The sequence below is a fragment of the Penicillium odoratum genome, assembly GCF_028828045.1.
Source record: "Penicillium odoratum strain IBT 22623 chromosome Unknown utg000002l_segment0_segment0, whole genome shotgun sequence".
Classification (NCBI taxonomy): domain Eukaryota; kingdom Fungi; phylum Ascomycota; class Eurotiomycetes; order Eurotiales; family Aspergillaceae; genus Penicillium; species Penicillium odoratum.
The window spans coordinates 2,676,258-2,696,467 of NW_026643144.1; the positions used below are offsets into that span (position 1 = coordinate 2,676,258).

At 50.1% G+C, this 20,210-nt stretch overlaps 3 protein-coding genes across 3 annotated transcripts; all 3 read right to left on the reverse strand.

The window, feature by feature from the left end:
* Positions 1 to 83: 83 nt before the first annotated feature.
* Positions 84 to 2,894, reverse strand: N7520_003022 (uncharacterized protein; the record flags this gene model as incomplete). Its single annotated transcript, XM_057136957.1, has 1 exon — positions 84 to 2,894. The coding sequence occupies one exon, from the start codon at positions 2,892 to 2,894 to the stop codon at positions 84 to 86; it is 2,811 nt and encodes a 936-aa protein (XP_056999643.1).
* Positions 2,895 to 4,768: 1,874 nt separating this feature from the next.
* N7520_003023 (putative tRNA-splicing endonuclease) lies at positions 4,769 to 11,375 on the reverse strand (the record flags this gene model as incomplete). The annotated part of the gene is made up of 4 exons (XM_057136958.1): positions 4,769 to 4,861; positions 4,925 to 5,023; positions 5,087 to 11,291; positions 11,353 to 11,375. The coding sequence occupies 4 exons, from the start codon at positions 11,373 to 11,375 to the stop codon at positions 4,769 to 4,771; spliced, it is 6,420 nt and encodes a 2,139-aa protein (XP_056999644.1).
* Positions 11,376 to 12,551: 1,176 nt separating this feature from the next.
* Positions 12,552 to 17,129, reverse strand: N7520_003024 (uncharacterized protein; the record flags this gene model as incomplete). Its single annotated transcript, XM_057136959.1, has 2 exons — positions 12,552 to 16,586; positions 16,671 to 17,129. 2 exons carry the CDS (start codon positions 17,127 to 17,129, stop codon positions 12,552 to 12,554), a joined length of 4,494 nt encoding a protein of 1,497 aa, XP_056999645.1.
* Between the last annotated feature and the right edge of the window lie 3,081 nt (positions 17,130 to 20,210).

The window sequence follows — 20,210 nt, forward strand, 5'->3', positions numbered from 1 at the left end:
ATCATAGAGTCATCAAGAAAGGACGCGAAAGTAGAAACAAACTTCGGGCAGAAATTACAAAGGGTTTCTAAGGATCAAGATCATCATCGGTGTCGAACCATGGAGCGAGCTCCACTGAGACTGGACTTGTCAGATATCCAGCCAGACTCAATGTCCTCAAGCATATTATCCAGCTGACGGGCATTAACCCGGGCATCACGGACAGACCCAGGGGTCTCAAACCCGCTGATGTCACTGCTTCTAGAAGAACTCATCCAGCTATCAGGACGAGATGTGAACCGTCTTCCTTGGTAAGAGTCCCCATGGCCTGCAGCGGGGAAACTAGGAGGAATGGCAGACTCATGCAAGTCCATGTTCGGCTTCACTCCGGCATTGAGGGCTGCCATGAGAGCTGCCTGAAGGACCTGGTTTTGGCGCTCGAGATTGGCGATCCGGTCCTCCAGGTAAGGATCGTGGGGCGGGGCCGGGGCGCGGTGAATGCTTTGTGATTGTGAGTGGCGCGAGCGAGAGGTGGCCTGTGAATACTGTGATTGGGGTGACAAGGAAGGGTCATAACTATGGCTATGGCCCTGTGGTGTCAAGGGTCTCATTTGGTGTGGGTAACGTGGCCGGCTGTGGGTAGATCGAGCGTCGAGGGTCTCATAGCCACGTCTCATCGAGTGAGCACGCGGTTGGTGCTTCTCGGCGACGCGATATGACGGTTGCTTGCCGGCACGAGGACCGAAGCCTTCGTCATCGGAAGACGGCAGTGGGGATTCGGCTTGGCGGGCATGTTCGTGTGATTCAGGGATGCTCTCGTGGCGGAGGCTGCTTCGAGAGCTATTGCTGCGTGAGAGAAGCGATCCCTGTTGACTGCGAGGTACACTCATGGCCATTTCCATGCTTCTTGAGGTCAAGAGACCAGGATCAACGGGCGCAGTGTAGTTGCGGTGAGCTGTCCGTTCAGACCGCTGTTCAGGCGGATCCAATGGGAGAGCTGCAGAGGGGGGAGGCGAGGGAAGGCCGAAAGGAAGATCACTTTGATCGACACAAGAATTGATCTGAAGACCCTTAGGTGCAGCGTGCTTTCCTTGAGGTTTCTTAGGTAATGATTGTCCCAGGACAGGAGAATCGGCCAAAGGCTGATCATTGGAAGGTTGCCCGTCACTGCCATCTGAAGAGCTCTCGGCAAGTTCATGCATACGTGGCACGTAGACATGGACACTTGAGGAGCGCCGTCTTGGGGTGTAATGTTCCGGATGCTCGGAAGTTGTTTCAGGTGCTTTGACATCATCCCGTATCTCGCTGTGACCAAGAGTAGAGGCTGCCCGAGTTCCCAGCTCGCGGGGCTCCTCGGCAATGGGAGATGGCTGTGAGTATTGCATCTCGGAAAGCTTGGATCCCGATCGAACAGTCCGCATGGGAGTTCTTGGGTCCACAGGAGGAGCAAGTGTATTGGACTTGGGAATTGATGGCAGAGGCCGCGTCGGTGCGGGAAGAGGGAATGCCTGAAGGGTTCCCATGGCCAGTGAAGACGGACGCGACTTTCTCTGTCCCGTCTGAATGTGCGCAGAGACAGCTCGAGGCTTAGGAGTAGCAGCAGGAGGGTTTTTGGAGACCACAGAAGGAAGAGCGCCTGAACAGACTGGCTCTTCTGGGACCGCTGCCGTTTTTGATCGATAGCTTTCTGTTGATTGCCGCGGCTTTTCCGCTTCTGTCCCAGCGGCCTTAGATTGGGTACCAGGAGGCGGCGGAGCCGTCTTTGTAGTGGTCTGGTATCGAGGAGCCGACGACAGTCTCAATGCATTTATACTGGAGAGACGTGGAGGAGCGACATCGGGGAAAAGCTTCAACGAGGGCGGCGAGGGGATTCCGGGTGGGTTAGGAGGCAGGTGGTCTGGTGCTTGGGGTTGCTCTACTTTGTCTTGCTTTGGTTCACTCTTCAACTGATCTGGGTCCACTTGAACCTTCGCAGTTTGGTTGCTGATTGACTGCGATGCTGGCGGAGGGTTTCGATCCGCACCTGAGCTCATATTGATTGAGCTCGGTGGCCAAGGTGGATCGCGATCTCTAGATTCACTCACTCGGATCTCAGACATGGAAGCTGATGATGAAACTGGTTGATCAATGCTTCTTGAACGAGCTTCTGAGGAGGCTCTTGGTAGCGGAAGCGGCGATATTTGTTGAGAACCAGAGATCTGATCATCAGAGACCTGATCACTGTGCGCATGTGCTTGTTGATAGGGTGGCGGTGATGTATCCTCAAATTCCGATAAGGAAATAGTGCCATCGAGCATGGAGCCAAAGTCATCCAAGTCCAAAGAGGCCAAGCGACGTTTTGGATCGATTGATTCGGTATTGCTATCGGTCCTGGTCAGCCATGGCCGGCCAATAGCTTCAACGTCCTGCTTTTTTGATCGAGAGAAAGTCCGCTCCAAACTGCTCTTTGGTCGGTCCAGACTGATCAGGCTAGTCTTCGATCGATCTAAGCTGTTTTTGGGCCGATCAAGAGTACTTTTTGGTTTGGAGGACATGAGATAACCCTCTCGTTGCAGTGCCTCGAGTTGCCGTTGATTCTCATCGGCTTTGGACTTTGGTGTTGATTCTTTTTTCTGGCGAGAAAAATGTAGCAGACGCCGGCGAAATGGTTTGAGCTCCTCTTTGGTCAATTCAATCACCGGCTCCTTAGGCTCTGGGGATAGCACGACAGGTAGCGCAGTTGGCGAATCTGGAGAGTCGGTTGGTGGTATGGCCTGGGCCGGCATGTTCTGTGTTTGAAAGAAGCGCACTAGATCTGAAAGGCTTTCGTTGCGCGGGGCTCTCTCAGCCCCTCCTGCTGAGCGAGCTTGAGGTCGTGGGCCGCTCTCCCGGCGGGCTCGGGTCGAGTCTGGAGAGCTGTTGACTGTGGATGGCATGCTTGAATGCCTGCGCTTGGAGGGGCGATCGGGCCGACAAGTCGGAACTATAGGACTCGGTGCAACGGCACTTTCATATGCTATTTCCCAATGATGCATAAAGGCATCAATTGGCCAGCTTCGAAATCCGACTGGTCACGGGTCTCATAAGGGGTGTGGATAGGAGCCGGTATGACAGGAACGCTGTACCAGTCAGAAGACACTCTAGAACGAAACAGAGAGACGAACTCACCAATATAAGCAGAATAGGAGAAGTGATGGGGGCTGGGGCGAGATATATAGGCAACAGTGAGTGGAGGTAGAAAATGATAGGTACTATGTACAAAGCCACACCAGTATGTACGATTGGAAGAGTGGCGTTTGGAATCAATAAGAGCGAAACAAGCGCAATAGAGAAAGACTAGCTTATACGAGGCAGCCGGGTGGGAGGAACCGAGGGTTTTAAAGCACGCCCTCTTTAGAGTTGAGCTGTCTTCTCCTTGGGAAGAGGGGGTGTCCTATCCTAGAATCGACGATCCAGATGCAGGAGTAGTTTGGGCCCGCTCTCGGAAAGCGGATAGCCTGTGAAAGGGCCACAGTTGAAGCTAAAATCATTAGTATGAAAAAAGATTCCTCAAAAGGGGAACCATGATATACATCTGGTGCATCTGGGCGTCAGTGGATCGGACGGCAATATGACACAGCAGACAGCGGGATTTGCAAATTATTTCTTCCTCGTCTGGGTAAATCACTAGTTTCCGATGATTGATTGGAGCTGCATCGAGGAAAGACACAGTACAATTCCTCTGTGTTGCTTATTGTGCGACCATCACCGCATGGCTTTGTAACCACTTGAATATGCATTTCGGCTCTCTGGGGTGTGGCTTCCCCAAAGTAAACGCAAGGGGGGTCTGACCCAGTTTTCTTGGACTAGCCCCTTTCGCTTTTCAATTTTGAAAGTGTAAAGTATAACCGATGTTGGATGTGACCTGTCCGGCGAGTGTTCGCACCGCGCAGATCATGCTCCAGGATCCCCGGGACGGGTAGAGACAGTCGATCGCAAAGATATGCAAAGAGCACTTTTTGGTTTGGAGTACATTAGTCTCGGTGTTTCTTCCCGAGGTTTTCATTGTGGATCCTCAAGTCAAGGTTGTTGAGGGGAAAAAGGGAAAAGAAGTTCTCAGCAATATGCGAACTATCGCTTTCCCCCACCGCCCTTGCAGTTTTATGATCTACCATGTCTGTTTATTAACTTCCCCTTCCTTAATTTATTCAATCTATGGAGTCACAGGTACATATGTAACACCTTTATTCTCCGAGATCTACATATGCCTCATGATTTGTGCATTATATTTCATATCCTGAGCATCAAGTTCCTCCAAAATAAAACATGGGAAAAGCAGCCAAAAAATATATATATACCTCTAGCGACGCCACTATCCATCCACTAAATAGAAAGAAACAGGAATAGAATAAGAAAATGGATCCGAGTACTCCATAATCCGTAAGCACACGTCACTACCCCTCCTAAGATCATAGACACTTCTGCAAGACACCAAGCGATGTGTCAATCGGTCTCCACTCCGCTGTCATCCACATCCGTATCCCAAACAAACAACGTCTACCTAAGTTTGCGGAACCTAGGATAGTGGATCTACGGATCTTTACGATAGAATGGATCATAGTGGGGACTGAACTCTTTTCATTATTTTATCTCCGATGGTCTAGGAAGTCATGCATGTTACAGGATAATAATAAGAGCAGGTACTGCCCGAACATGAGTTGAGGATGAAGAGGTGAGATGACATTAACCCTCTGGTAATGTCTTAGATGGAAATCATGAGAGGAAGAAAGTCAATGCCGGGGTTGAGTAAGATGGCGGCAGATGCATCTTACTACTTTCGTGGCTTGGGGCGTATAAACGGATCGACTTGTTTCTTCTTGCGCATGACTGGGGGACGAGGCTTTGGTTGACCACCGTTGGGGTTCTAAATAAATCGAATAGATTAGGTGACCGATCAATTCACAATGTCAAACAGAGTTTAACTTACTGTCATATCCTTCGGTCCCGACGGGGCGTCTGGTGGCGGCTTGTTTGACTTGTTTGTGGTCGGGTAAGCGGGCCCATCTCGAGACGGTTTGATGAGATCCTTTCGACCTGTCAGTATCGTGCAATATAGGAAAACAACGACAGTCAATTCACTGCAACTTACAGTAGGTGCAGCAGGTGCAGGGGGAGCAGCCCCTCGTGGACTCTTGGGAGCATTCACTGGTGCAGCTGCTCCTCGTGGACGTCTCGGAGCATTCGATGGTGGGTTGTTCTCTGTGCGGGGACGCGATGCCTTGGGGCCTTCTGGAACTAAAGTGTCGGTACGCTTTCGTTTGCCTCCAGGGTTCTCAAAGGACGAGCCAGTAGTTGCCTGAACAACAGGTATCTTGCGATTATGGTCACCAAGTTGGGATTGGCGTCGGCGCTCAGTCATTTGTCGCTGTTGCTCCTTGAAATGGTTCTCTTCGCGTTTGATACGGAGCTTTGCCTCCTTACTGATAAATTGTGGGGCCATGCACTTGAGCATCCTGTGTCCGAATTCACCGCATTCCTCGCAGCGCTCCGTGGTACAATGATTCTTGCTGTGGCCGACACGGCCACATCGGTGACATTTTCCACGAGCCGCAGACTTGGCTTCAGTGTTATCGCAATTGTGGGTAAAATGATCGGCACTGCCACAGACTCCACACATTTTTGATTTATCCAAACCCGAGAATCCACCAGAAGGCCCATCGGGAGGGGCAATGGGAGGGGTGCCCCGTCCCGAAGCTGATACCGAGACTGAACGAGAATCAAGGCCAATTGATGCCGAGGATGGGCAAGAGATAGAGGGGGTCGAGACAGCAGACTCCACAGGAGTTGGTGCTTCTTCAGTCTCGGCTGTATCGACTTCTTCCATTTTGACTTCCTTGTACCCAGTGAACTGCGGCTGCTCAAGGAGACGAGCAATGTTGCCTTCGGTGTAGACATTACGAGTGCGTGCATCCTTGATGAGGCCATTCCAGAATTCACCCTGCTCCAGGGACCGGGAGTTACCCAGGACCCACAGGGAGGTTTTGGCACGAGTAAGACCGACGTTCATACGTCGGATATCAGCCAAGAAACCAATGCCCTTGTTGCTCGAGGCACGAACACAGGAGAATATGATAACTTCGGCTTCACGTCCCTGGAAGGCATCGGTCGTGTTGAAGTCAACTTTCTTAAGAATGTCCTCGCCATATCGCTGGGCGAACCGGGTTTTCATCTCTCTTAGCTGACCCTTGTAGGGTGTGATGATACCAATCTTACCATCAAAGTCATATTCCTTGACATCAGTAACTAGACGTTGGTACAGCTGCATAGCGACTTGCAACTCGGCGTAATTGACCAGCGAGTGCCCCTTGGCTTCACTTGAATGCATGCCTTGGACATCGAAAAATCGGTAGGGACTAAGCAGGTCACTATGATGCCAAGGACGGCTGTTGAGCTTGGCCATATTGGGGCCATCCTGAAGTTTGCCGTCGTAGAAAGTAAGACTGGGATAGCGACTAATATCAGGATGCATACGATACTGTGTATCCAGCAGGTGGACATCGCGAGGGTGGTTCTTCTGCATGCGGACGAACAAACTTTGCTCGTACTGGAACTTGGACGCCATTCTGGAAAGGACGGTGGGCGGCAGTTGTTTCGGGTCACCAACAAGCACACACTTGGAGCAACCGTATTTGAGTGGAATTAATGCACTTAGCTCGATACACTGGGCCGCCTCATCGATAATGACGGTCTCAAACTCGATACTCATTGACTGGAAGATCTCGTGGCCGGAACCGCTGAGAGTAGCGCAGATGACATGGGCCTCGTTGATAATCTCCTGTTGGACACGCTTCTTGTGCAGGTCGGCGTTACGAGCGTTGGTATGAGTTTGGTCACGGCCCTTGTCGATCGCCGCACTATGTTGAGCCCGTTTCTTTTTCAGCATCTCGAATTCGCGCTCGAGCTCATCGGGAGCGGGCAGTCCCTTTGCTCTGCACTCATCTAGACGCGAACGAGCTTCTTTGAATGCAGTGTCAGTGTTCTTGTGCTCTTCGTACAACTTCTTCATATCGACAGAATTGTTGGAAGTAGGATCCTTGTTCAATCGAGCAGCGACCAACTCGTCCAGAGTGACATCGAGTACATTGGCGTTGATCGCATCGCCTCTTCCAAGACGAACAACTGAGATCTTCTCTTCACGTCCATTCATGGTCTTGACTCCTTGCTTCAAACGCATGACCAGTTCGTCCACGGCAGCGTTACTGGGTGCACAGACCAAAATTTTTCGGGAAGGAGTTCGTGTAGAAGCATAGCCACTTCCAATCGAAACCCCGGCTTTTTCGAGGGAAGTTGAAAGAAGACTGCCGATGAGGGCAGTAATGGTTTTAGTTTTACCGGAACCAGGAGGTCCCTGGATGAGAGTGAAGCCATCGTTGTCGATGGCTGACTTGATCGCCTTGGCTTGAGCAAGGTTGACGAGATAGTTGTTCATGAATGACTGGAGTTTCGTTTCCGCATAGGTAAGGATGGGGGACGGCTTGGCCAGAATAATCTCCTCGCACAAATCGTAGTACTGTAGGGCACTCAAGGCGCCGAATTCACGTTCCACGGGGGTTAGGGATGTAATTTTGGCGGCAAAAGCAGTAGATCCAGTGGCGAATGACGTGAGGTATTTGTTGTTTCCGTTTCCTGGGTTTGTACGATAGGTAACTTCCTGCCTTCCATTTTTGCGGTTGACGCCGCAAACGCGCGCTAGAAGATGTCCGGCATTGGGATCCCCGGTGGGATTTGACGAGCTCGAAAACAGAATAAGGTCGCCTTCGCCGAGGCTGAAATCCTTCACGGGTTGGCCCAGGGGTTGGGTGCTGAATTCGATCCAGGAGTCGACGATCAATCGGGACATGACCTTAACCTCGAATGGGCGGGTGGATCCTTCTTCCTTGGCCTGTTGGAATCCTTGCCAGGCTTCGAGGATCAACAAGGGTTGAAAAGTGCTTTGATAATCATTAGGAGAGCGGTATGTGTTGGTAACCCGTGCATAGTCGCTTCCATCTAAATTAGGGGGTTGGTCGCCGGTTGCAAAGTAATCCCAGGACAACACGGCATGATGCAGAGATCCAAGGTCTGGGGCCAGACGGGCGCGCATATCCTTCATGGAACGGTGACGTCGAACCTTTTTCACGGGCATCTGCTGGAGGGACTGCTTCTTGCTCTGTTCGTAAGCGGCTACAGCCTCTGGTTTCTTGGCTTTGGCGCCAAAAAGCGCTTTATCAAGCTCATCTTCACTCGAGGATTCAGTGTCAGAGCCGGACGAAACCATCATACTATCTAGAGGAATTGCATGATCTTTACCCATGATACCAATACCTTTCAAGCCTGAGCCTTGCTCGGCAGTTTGACCCGCAACCCCATGAGGGAGATGTCCCTTGAGACGTGCCAGCTCAGCTTGATCACGTCGCTTCTTTGCCTCTTTTTCACGCTCACGCTTCTCACGGAAAGACAAGACATTGGTGACATCGTTTGTGGTGGATCGTACAGGTGGGTGAGCTGCACCCTGTTTTGATATCGGCAGGGCTTTGTTGAAGGCTGAGAGTCCCATTTTCGTGGGAGGGTCAGATTGGCGCTTCGATAAAGCAGCACGACGATATTTGTTCAATTCGACGGATCGAGAAAGTTCATAAGTAGATTCAGGAATTTCGTCGAAATCGTCATCGCTGGGGATGTGGGAGGAAGAAAGTGAAGGATCGACAGGTTTGGCGAAAGAGGTGATTGAGGACTGCTTCTTGAGAGAAGCAGTGGAAGCAGTGACCACAGGCTTCTTTTGGTAGGCTTCTAAAGCCCTAACCAATTCTGCCTTGTCACGCGGGGTGAGGATTGTTTTGATTGTAGCATTCACTGCAACACCCTCAATGAACCTCAACGCTGCCTCTGCTGTCACTTCCACATCCAGCGACCCCAGTCTCCTCAATAGCTTAGCTACGAGGCCCACTAGAGTATTGGCTAGATACTCATCCTTTAATCTCAACCATTTGACCATAGCATTCATGGTCCGATTGGGAGAGTTGAGGAAATTCTCTGATACTGACTTCTGCTCGGACTCCGTTCCCCCCAAGGCACCTAAGAACACTCCATACTGATCGAAGAGAAAATCCGCAAATTGAATGGTGTCTCGACAGAACTCTAGCATGACAGACTTGTCATTGCCTCGAAGGTGCCATGCCTCCGTCTCATCGAAGATTGTACTCAGTGCTGACCACAGGAACTCCCACAATTTTTGCAATGACAGAATTTCTTTACGATCAGTGAGGTTGCGCGTTCGAAGCATGCCAGTCTGGCTGTTACACAGAATCTCTACAATATCGGTTCCTGTATGGAGCATTCGAGGGGCAGGGGCAAACGTCTTCATGTTGGAAATTCGGCGGAATGACCAACTGAGACCGTACATGGTCGGTAGGAAGAAGGTATCCAGTAGATGCGAGATCGCATCTCGTCGAGCAGATTGACCGCTGACGTTCTTGATCAAATCAACAGAGGCTTGGTACGTGTCCAGGTCGGCGGCGAACAGCGCAGAGATCAGTGCGCTAGCCGTGTCCTGTACTGAAAACAACTCATTCAGATGCTCCGGTGGAAAGTCGGACAGTCGTTCAATGATCTGGCAGGATAGTTTTGTGAGATGGCCATAGATCGAGTTGAAGTGTTTCTTTTCCGGATTGCCTTCGCCCTTTGAGGGCGTGGGGAACCCCTCTAGGCCCACCAACGGCAGAATTCCCAGAAGAGCAGACTGGGAAAGGGAGAGATTGTTCGGGTGAAGATGTTTGATGACCGCGTCCCAGATAGGTGCCGAATACGTAGAAACTCCATGCGAGAGAGTGCCCTGTCGCAAGATGACCTCGTAGTCACTCTTAAGCGATTGACACTCGAGAGCCAAGGTATTACGGACAACATCCATACACAACGAGACGATATTCTTCTGCAGTTGTGCTTCAATGGCAAATGTTGGAGGATTCAAAATAATATGAATGGTATCTCCTAACACTTCCATGGTTTCTTTCAAGACCACTCGTGCAACAGACCCTCGAGATGCTTCATCATCCGTGAAGAATCGCAAGGTATGTAAAAGGCTGAGCAGTCCAGCGTGGAAACAATGATACCGAGCTAGATTGGGGAACTGGGGGTCTTGGAAGCGTTTCAACAATGGCAAAGCCAGGGCTCGACAAGCAGACGGCTGGTGAGCACCTTTTAACGATGTCAAGAACGGACTGATCCATGATAAAATGTCCTTTAGAACAGATTTATCCCATGATTCTCCCTCTTGAACCTGCCGCAAGAAGGTACTGAACTGAGGGTTATGGAATGTCTGTTCAATAAGTGCCTGCGGTGAGATGGTCTGCATTGCATCCCAAAAGTCGGCCGGAGCCTTTTCTAGGAAGATCTGCATAGTGTTAAGAAGGAATTTGAGGCCTGGTGTTGGGATCGCCAGGTGATCAACCGAAAGACGACATGGATCAATGTCCAGCGCCCGGAGCTGGTGCGTGATCTGCTCTTTATCTAACTTCTTCAGAATGAGTTGCATTCCACGCCATAGACGCTGGATGAGCGGCATCTGTGGAGGCTGTTGGGAAGCAGCCTGCAATGCGCTGAGAATCCCATCCCGAAGGGCCCATTCAAACTCCAATGTTGTTGGAGGCCGGTTGTAGCGGGTCCACGTTGCGATAGCCCAGAAGCTACGCAGCTGATTCGAGTCAAATAAGAAGCGGGAAACAGCAGGGACGTAGTCCGAGATTTTCAGTGTCCGTTTTGTCTGGATGAGCTGGAAAGGCTCATCAAAATACTGTTGAAGAAGACTGTCACTGCGAAGCATGGCCTCGCAACTTAAAGTCTCGAATATTGCCAGTAAGGCCGCCCGGTCCAAGGTGTCCAACGCAATCTTTTCCGGAGGAACACTCTTGAGTTGCGTAGTAGCAGTCGTCAAATTTCGTGTTATACGCTTGATGTCCCACTGATCAACTCGCTGAGCAAATGTCTCAATATCCTCTTCTTGATAGTCCTCTTTGAGCAGTTCCATGAGCCAGATCTTCCCTGTGTAGTACTCCTTGATACAGAGATCACATTTCTCTAAGGAGTCATCCAACTTGCCCAGAACCCAGGTTTGTAGTTCCTCCACACCGTCCGCACTGTAGGCAAGTATACGCATAGAAGAGAGGAACTTCTCCTTCCGCAGCTTGGCCTCTGCCACGATGTCTTTCACTTTCTTCCCATCCTCATTCACTTGGGTCAAATCATCGTATCGTCCGTAATCGTCTTCGTTTTGGCGCGGGCATAGGAGGTGAGTGCCTTCTGGTAGAGCTTTAAGCTCTCTATATTCGATCACATCTGGTAAGCTGCTGCCGGGGCATTTGAGATCCAGTCATTGCTCACCCAATCGCGTCCACAAACTCCATGGCGAAAGTTTGAGCGTAGAGACACCGTTCTTAGACAACAATATCGCCACGCGTTTCCTTGTACCAAGATAGTATTTTAGCACATCACCTCCAGAGATCCAGGGGACTTTGAAGTGGGATGTTCAGAAGAGTTAAGACCGAGACCGGGACCGAAGGTGATTTATCAGATGGCCTTTTAATTGGGTAGGATTCAATCGTCAACGCGACAGTCAGTGCATACTGTCAAATAGCAGTAGCCAGACCTCTTTATTATCGAAAGTGAGTCGCGACAACGTCGTAGCTTTGTTTTTGAGTGGACCGGTACGTGTAAATTGAAATGGGAAGAGGGTGAAAGCTGGGTCGCCGAGGAATGGAATAGCGAGATATGAAGATAAGGGCAGCCGATCGTATATGCTCGGGCTGATGCAGAAAAAAAACAAAGTTCGGTATCTCAGATAAATGCAAAGACCCGACAAAGCAATCGCTGTTAACACATTGAAAGTTGAGATGGAAAATCGTCAGTAAAGACGCGGGCAATATAATCCGGCCATGTTATTGGCCAATACTATGGGGCGGTGAAAAAGGATAGACGCGACGCGCCTCATTTATACTCGATTTGGATTGGAATAAATCCCTAGATGTTTATGTTTAGGTTCTTTCTACATGGAGAGCTTAAAACAAAATAGATGATCATCATTCCTCTACTCTGAATCTCCATAGGAAGACAAAACAGACCATAGAGAACCTGGAGATAATTCCTGAAATGGATTACATTAATGAAAACCATTAAATACGATCGTCGTGCAGCAAGACGGAAACGCTTTTGTACAAAAAGTATGTGTCACTATAAAACAGTTGAAAGCAGACAGAGAGAAGGAAGGACAGCCACCAGTTGGGAACTGCCATGACAAAGAGGAGAGAAAAGAAAGCAAAAGGATGCGCCGTGTCTCCAACCGAATGTAGTATACCAAACGCCTGCTTTCTATCGGGGAATATCAAGGCTGTGGATGGGATGTGAACAAAAAGAAATAAGTCAGGGGGTAAAGAAAAAAACACCACGGCGTATAGCTCATGAATAGTATGGATGTAAAGTCAGTAGAAAAATCAGAAACGCAATCAGGGCGGCCGACTAAAAGCAAAGTGTGGTCATCAAGGACGGGTCGTCAGAGCAATTCTATGCAAAGTTCGCTGGGCCTTTCAAAACATGTTATTATGTGCAGGAAGCTCTTCGGGGGTTTTGAAGGGATCTTCAGCGGGCTCGGCATGGCTAGATTCCATTCGCTGCAGCATTGCGACAGAGGTGAAATCATTGCTGGCCTCGAAGCTTTGTCGAACCCGTTCGAAAGAATGCCGGGTCCGGTCATGGGATCGGACGTAGTCCACCGACTGGGGTCGAGGCATCTGGTCCAGGCTGGCCGTATAGTTGGTGCCATTGCTTCCATTCTGGCTGCGAGGAATGTGACCATTGCCATGATTCACTGATACCGCTTGTGGATAATCGTCCAGCATTTCGGGATCCTGTTTCATCGTGGGCTGGATTGGCTTGGCCAGTTCCGAGGAAGCCGCCGACCCGTCACTGGTGGCAACTATCTCCCTAGCGTTTGGCGGCACATAATCTTCAAATTTCTCCAAGTGCTTGAATTTTCCCATGGTAACCTGCTCGCGGACAATGTCGACATCCAAGGGGAAGAACACCTTCTGGAAGGAGTTGTAGGCGAAACGGGGGAGCAGGGCAATGACAAGGGTGAGGAGTAAAATGACCCAGAAACTGAGTGCACCGTAAACCTCGGCCGCTCCCTGGTAGAATTGGCCAGATGCAGTGAACGACGTGTAGATGCCGGTCCAGAAGAAGATCAGTAGGGTACTGATGCCGTTGATCAAACAGGTGAACCAGTCCCATCGGTAGGTGTTCATCATGATGTAGATATTACTAGAAAGGACGGCACAGGTAGCCACCAAAATACCCATGCGTGATCGATCCGAGATGTCGCGGCCAGTTTCACTGGCAAAGTTTGCCGCGTGGTAGAGGCAGTAAGGCATGAAGAAGCAGATCACCGACTGGTACAAGCCATCGGCCATGTATAGCCAAAACTTGAGCTGAGACCATTCCTTGCGCTCAATACCTCGCATGTAAAGCTGAGGCACGGCAAGAGAAACTCTGTCATCGACATCTTGGTCAAAGATACCCATGAAGATAACTGGAAGAGAGGTGAAGGCCAGGTTGACAAGGACGATGTAGGTATAATCGAAAAGGTAAGAACAGTCAAACTGGTTGAAAATGCAGTACCAGAAGAGCGCAAATGTCCACACCAGGTTCTTGTAGAAGAAGTTGGCGGTACACTCTCCCAGGCGACGGTAAGACCATCTTCCATGAACGAGAAGCAGACGCTGGAGGAATCGGAACTGTCCAATGGCATAGTCAGAGGACATGACAGCCTGTCGACCTTCTTCACCAGCAATACCGACACCCACGTCGGCTTCCTGGATCATAGCAACGTCGTTGGCACCGTCACCAATGGAGAGAGCCATGATATCGAGACCGTGACGCACCATGTTGACAACAGCGGCTTTCTGAGCGGGACTGACGCGGCAACAGAGAACAGCCTTGCACTGCTTGCACAGAAGAAGGAATTTCTGCTTCAGTTCGTCGTCTAGCATCAGCTTGAGCGTTTCGCCATCAACGATGACAGCATGGGTGGGTTCGGGTGGAGAGTGGTCTGAACGGGCCGCGATCAGCTCCTCGTCGGAACCGGTTAGACCAAAAGTGGCAAGGTGTTTGTCAAGTTCGGCGTTCGCTTGTTCGAGTTTGTCATGATTAAGAACGATCAACTCCATGTTGTTGTTGAGAAGGTTACATGAGAAACCGATGTTGATGGCAGTCTCCACCTTATCACCAGTCAGAACCCACAGCTTGATACCGGCATCAGCGAGGAGTTGGATGGTATCCGGGACACCGTCTTGCAGTCGATCCTCAATAGCAGTTCCTCCAATAAGCATGAGCTCCTGCTCAATCTCGCTGGAGACCTTCTCAAGTTTGTCCTCACGGTCGACGATTGCGGCGGCGGCGATGTCATGCTCCTTGTTCCAAGTCTGGTATTCCTCTTCACTCAAAAGTCGGTCAGCGACACACAAAGTACGCAGACCTTCCTTGGCGTATTCCTCTAGATGCTCGGCAGTCTTGCGTCGAAGGTCCTGCTGCTTGCCGCGCGCCAGGCGAGAATAGATGATGCTATCAGCGCCCTTGCAGAAAAGGCGAATCGTGCCGTCAGGCATGCGGATGATCGCACTCATTCGCTTACGCGAGGAGTTAAACTCAAGAGTGTTCAAAACGGTGTATGTACGCTCCACACCCATGACGTTCAGAAGGAGATCATCGCCGGAACGACCAAGAACCGTGAAGCCACAGTCTCGGGCAGTGCTGACCAGGGCAGCCTCGTCAGGCGATTGGGCCTTGAACTCAATCTGAGGGGGGTCACCCGGGGTGTGCTCAGTGATGACAGTATGGCACAGAGCCAGGGCAAGCATGAAATGCTCGACAGCCGCTTTCTGTTCTTCTCCAGATTGACCGTCGATATCGTCGACAAAATTCGGTGCAATGAAAGTCAGGTTTTCATCACGCAGGTATGGGTTGTCATGGATGCGGCGCAGCCCTTCAAGCATTTTCTTTCCATCAGCCGCGATCTGCTTACGAGCCTCAGCAGCTTCCTCGTCGGCGTTGGCTCCCTCGCGACGCCTCATGCCTATCTGTGCCTCGGTATAGGCTTCACCGTAGGATACACCATTGATTGTACTCTTTTTGAACTCCATGACATTTTGTGTCAAGGTACCAGTCTTGTCGGAGAAGATGTACTCCACCTGCCCCACATCGTCAGAGATGTTCCATGATTTGGGCACACAGTAAAGACCCAGTTTCTCGTAATACATGTAAATGTCACTGTGGATGAAGACAGCCTGGATGGTCCGAACAATTTCAAGAGAGATGTATAGCGAGATAGGAACCAAATTCTGGAACAGAATCACGGCCGTCCAGAAAGTGACGATACCGGTCACTGGAGGGGTACCTCCATAGGAACCGTAATCAAAGTAGTCCAAGGATTCGTCTTTACGTCCCCACGCAAGACCGTTGACGATACCTGCAACGAGACACATCAAGAACAAAATGACGAAGTTGTAAACAACGTTCCAGTTGAGATCCTTAGCCAAGCGAGCACGTTTCGCGGGAGTCGCGCCCGAGTTGAGCATGATCTTGCTGTCTCCACCGGTGAATACGACGACACCGAGAACCCATTCAGTACTGCGCAGAGAGCAACCTCGAAGGAGCATGTTGTTGATAGTGATTGGTTCGACCATTTCTTTGCGACCGTCTTCTGGAAAGTTCGGGTCCCTTTGATCCCACCGAATGGCACCATTGTAGGAGTAGAGGTTGGGGTGAGGAGCCTCACTCTCAATGGTGAACTCGGCCTTTTCACAGTCGCGGGCATGTCGAACCTGACGACCACAGTGAAGTGCTTGGCGAACCTTCAGATTCGTCTCGCCATCCAGGCCCATAGTTTCAACATAGCAAGCTCCGTCTGGATCCGAGGTCGACAGAATCACAATATCGGCTGGGATCGGGTCTTCATTGTACAATCGAACAAAGTCACCCACTTGCAGGTTCTTCCAATAGTCTCGCGAGAATCGAGCGGTGCCGGGCGTTTGCTTCGAGTTGTCCAGTACACTTCCAGTTTTCTTGTCTGACGCCGGTGCTGCCATACTGTCCCTGACAGCGCTGTTGGGAGAAAGATATTTGTTTTCGGGGTTACCCCAGTCTTCACGAGCCTCGGGCTGGGGCGACTGCACATTCGTCATCGGGATGGCAACATCAACAGCCAGCGAGTCGCGGTTGGAGTATATAGATGCCCGGTTGGTCATGAATGATTCTCGCCGTTGATCGCCTTGGCCTTCATCTTCTTCCTCGGCCTTCTTCGAGAACATGGCCACGGTGGCGACGTAAGCCTTCATCATGCCTCGGGTGCAGGACTTCTTGAATCGACGCCAAGCCGAAACGCTGTCCTCGGTCGAGTTCACGTTATTCCATTCGACCAGACGATATACCGGCGAGTTGTTGACTTGGTTATCCGATACCGTTCGGCCCGAATCCTCGATGGCGTCCTTGATGGCGGTCACGACGATAATGACGATCAGGGGAACAGCGTTCAGACCAGGGTTGTTGGCACCGAAAATGGAGAAAAACTAGATACAAGTCAGCTTTACACTCACTATATTGCGCTCCATTTCCATTTGTTCATCCATGGGGTAATGATTGGGTCGACGTACGTTGAGAATAATGACGAAGAGGAAATAGATGTTGGCGATATTGTGGAACTGCAGAAAGATGTTTTTCGGCACAAAGGTCAACGCGGTATACTTGGCGGTCCGGATCTTGTTTCGAGGGTAGGTGAATTTCAGCTGGCCTTCTTCATCGCGCTCGGATTCAGGGATCGGGACGTTGAAGTAGATGGTTCGATTATCACCACCGGGATTTACGGCGCCGTTGGTGGATGCATTGTCGTTGGGAAGGGTACTGTTTGTAGATTTACGCTTCTCATCTCTCATCTCATGTCGCTTGTGGAAACGATCGATGATGGAAACACGTTTCCGCACTCCGCCACTGCCGGTTTGACGTGTGGTGGCCCATCGCTGTCGCTGTGTCGGTTTTGAGACGTTGCTGGGAACCTCACCAATGTCACTGGTGGCCTCGGCATAATCCTCTCCGGGGAAGCGCACGGAAGCCATTTAGGCCACGGGTGCGCCCAGGTAGGGCATATAACTTGACAAGATGCTGGGGATAGACGGGATAACGACCGGTGTCTTGGAGCCGGAGTCCAATATCGTCTGTGGCGGACGCTTGTCGATTCGAACTAGCGTCGCGAATAAAGGGGAAGATCACAGGGTGGACACTAGCAATTGCATTTGGGGGTAGATCGAATCGTGAAGGACAGGGACAGACGCGCGCAGGCTTCCAGCGGGATCCGATATCGACGGTAAGGGATGGTTCGAGTGATGGACGAGATCGACTTGAAAAGGGGGGGAAGTTTCACCCACGAGGGTCCATGTAAAATATAGTGAAAGGGGGGCGAATGGATTGAAGTTTAATCTTTTTTTTTCCTTTTTGTAAGAAAGACAGGATGAAGATGCTTTGGGAGGAACCGGACCAGCTTGGGGAATTTCCACTTCGCGCACCGTTTCGCCCGTTCTCCCTGCTTACACCGAGATTACAGTATAATTACAATTCGGTACGACAACATGCCGCGCTTGGTCAGCAAAGGCTTGGCGGGCCAATAGTTAGTTAGATCTTTTCTTTGTTATTTTGTGAATCTGATTCCAAATTTTGATATTTTCAACAGTGATCTGTTAGGATACAAAATTTTACAATTGTCTTTAAACATACGGTTTGACCATAGAAGATTGCTCGGTATAAGTTGTCTAAGAAAGTAACAATATATCGGAACAGAGTTGTATTTTGACTCCGGCGGACTCGGCGTGAAGCTGATAAATCCGGTATGTAATCAAGTGCGGCTTACCATACACGGCCAGCCTCGTTCCGGCTTCCCAGCCCTTTTGTCTGGTTCACCTAAATCTCTGATTGTGGCAACTATGACGGGTGATGATCTTCGGCAGTCGGTCTGTTATACTTCGGGTTCTCTATGGCAGATCCAGGGACCAAGAAGTAAAAGATTAATGATTTAAGGTTATCCGGATCGAAGATTTTTACAAATTTTGCAAGTTTAGGTCTTTTTTGCCCCTCCTGTATTACGGTAAGTAACTAGCACAGCCTGCATTAATTGTTATGATAATAGTACTCCGTACGGATACAGCGTTCTTGGCCCGGGGGGGCCGTATATGGTATATGTGGTCATACAGTTCTGCAGTCCCCGTATATCTCCCACTTCAGTCCCATTATTGGCCGGGTATACGGGGCCGCTTAAACCCCGATGTATGCATTTCCCACATAGATATAGATCTGGACACCGTGTTACAATGGTGTTCCATTTTTTTTCCACTAGCATATTCGGATCCTGAGACCAGTTCTAGACAGATCGCTCTAATACATTTATCAAGTAACTACATACATTATGTAGTCAACTCACAGTTTCAACTTTGGTCGGAACATGAAGCCTGAAACTAACACGGCACGAGCGTCCGATCCACCTTAGTCAGACAACCATTTCCTATTTCTGGAACATTTAAAAAACGGCCCCGATGAGGAATCATTTCAATTGTTTCGTGTGGGTTCAATTCCAAAGGTGCTCAAATTTTTACAATAGACCTATATTTCATTCTACTGTGGGCTCAATATTTCAAGTTTGGATTGAAGGATCCCCCTTTTTTTTTTTCTTGTTAGGCCGGAAGCTCACGGACGAGTCCAGGCATCGCTTGGGACTCAGAGCGCACTATTTGTTCTGACTGGTGGTCCGGGCGGACCCCGATGATCACCTAGGTGAGAGATTTCCCGCTCGGACTAGTTTACAACCGTGCTTTGTTTACTTTCCACTAGTGGGGAATATATATCTATGCCAGGTGCCATGTATCCAGATGTCCACGTCAAAGTACACCCAAGCGACTTGATTGATCCATTGCCCAACCGAGGCGGAGTCAAGCTTGCGAAATTAAAGGACGAGGAACCGTGCAAAAGTCAATCAAAACATGACAGGGCGTCGTCAGCGCGATCTACTGAGAACTCCATAGTGGAGTCTGTTGTGCCGTCGCTCAGATTAGGCAAAAATTTATATATCGGATCGGCACCCCTGACTGGACTTGCAACAGACGAAATAGTCTCAAAAAGCAACATTGCCTAGGAAAGCCAATGGAAGCTAATAATTGCGGCTTCTTTTAAGGAGCGTAGCTTAGTCAAATTATATTAGACGATAAATAGTTAACTATAGTATACTAGTCAGTTACTCTGTACTCTGCGGTGACGGCGAATTACCCATCCCGGTTTAGCGTGCCCCGTTGTGTCTAGCGTGCCGCTGAGTCGTGGCATCGCATTGCGCGCGTCTATAAAGTCGCGTCCATCGGCCCGACTGTTTCTCGCCGACATTTCGCCCGTTCAAATGTTAAGACTTCTTTCTGATTATTGCTACTTGTGCACGCACTGTCAGCACTTGAGCGAGGCATTTCGCCATTGATCCAGCTCGCCGAGCCTCACCGCCCCTTGGTCGCCAGCGCAAACGGACTAGTCCTTCGCCCTCATTCGACCTCTTAAGCGCACTGTGCGTAGCTTTGCCTCACTTATCTCACTTTTCTGCGCAGAATCACCGAATATGTTCGACACGAGGCATTTTTGCCTTTGGTCCGCCACGCCGACCTATTCCTCTACCTCACGGACGTGTTAGTCGGCCGGTCTATCGTCGATCCATTGCGCCGTTTGTTTTTAGTTGCCCTAGACCCTCTTTGGATAATCGCCCGTGGGTAGCGGATCCGCGAATCTGTCTTCAGGGCATAGTCTAGAATGACAGCACTGAAAACCTTGGCCGATGGTGTCTAATCAATTTCGGACCTAAGGTGATGTTGGTTAAAACGCATCAATTGCATATTTGACCGCGACCTACAATTCGCGTAAGCCAAAGATACGAGTACTTGTGAGAGCTGGATAATATGATTGACCCTCCTTTCCCTATCATGATAGGAGGCTTCCATAGCGGCTATGTTGAGGCGCTTTAATTATCTCTGAAATCGCTTGCCGACCTCCCTAGACTGTTTGCATGCCTCCGCTCCCCTCGATCCTTCGTATTGTTGTTCTATTTTCAGGAATAGCTAAGTGGAGCTTAGGTCTGAGCCGCTAAGTATGCCTTAGCCTTGACGACCTCTTTGACG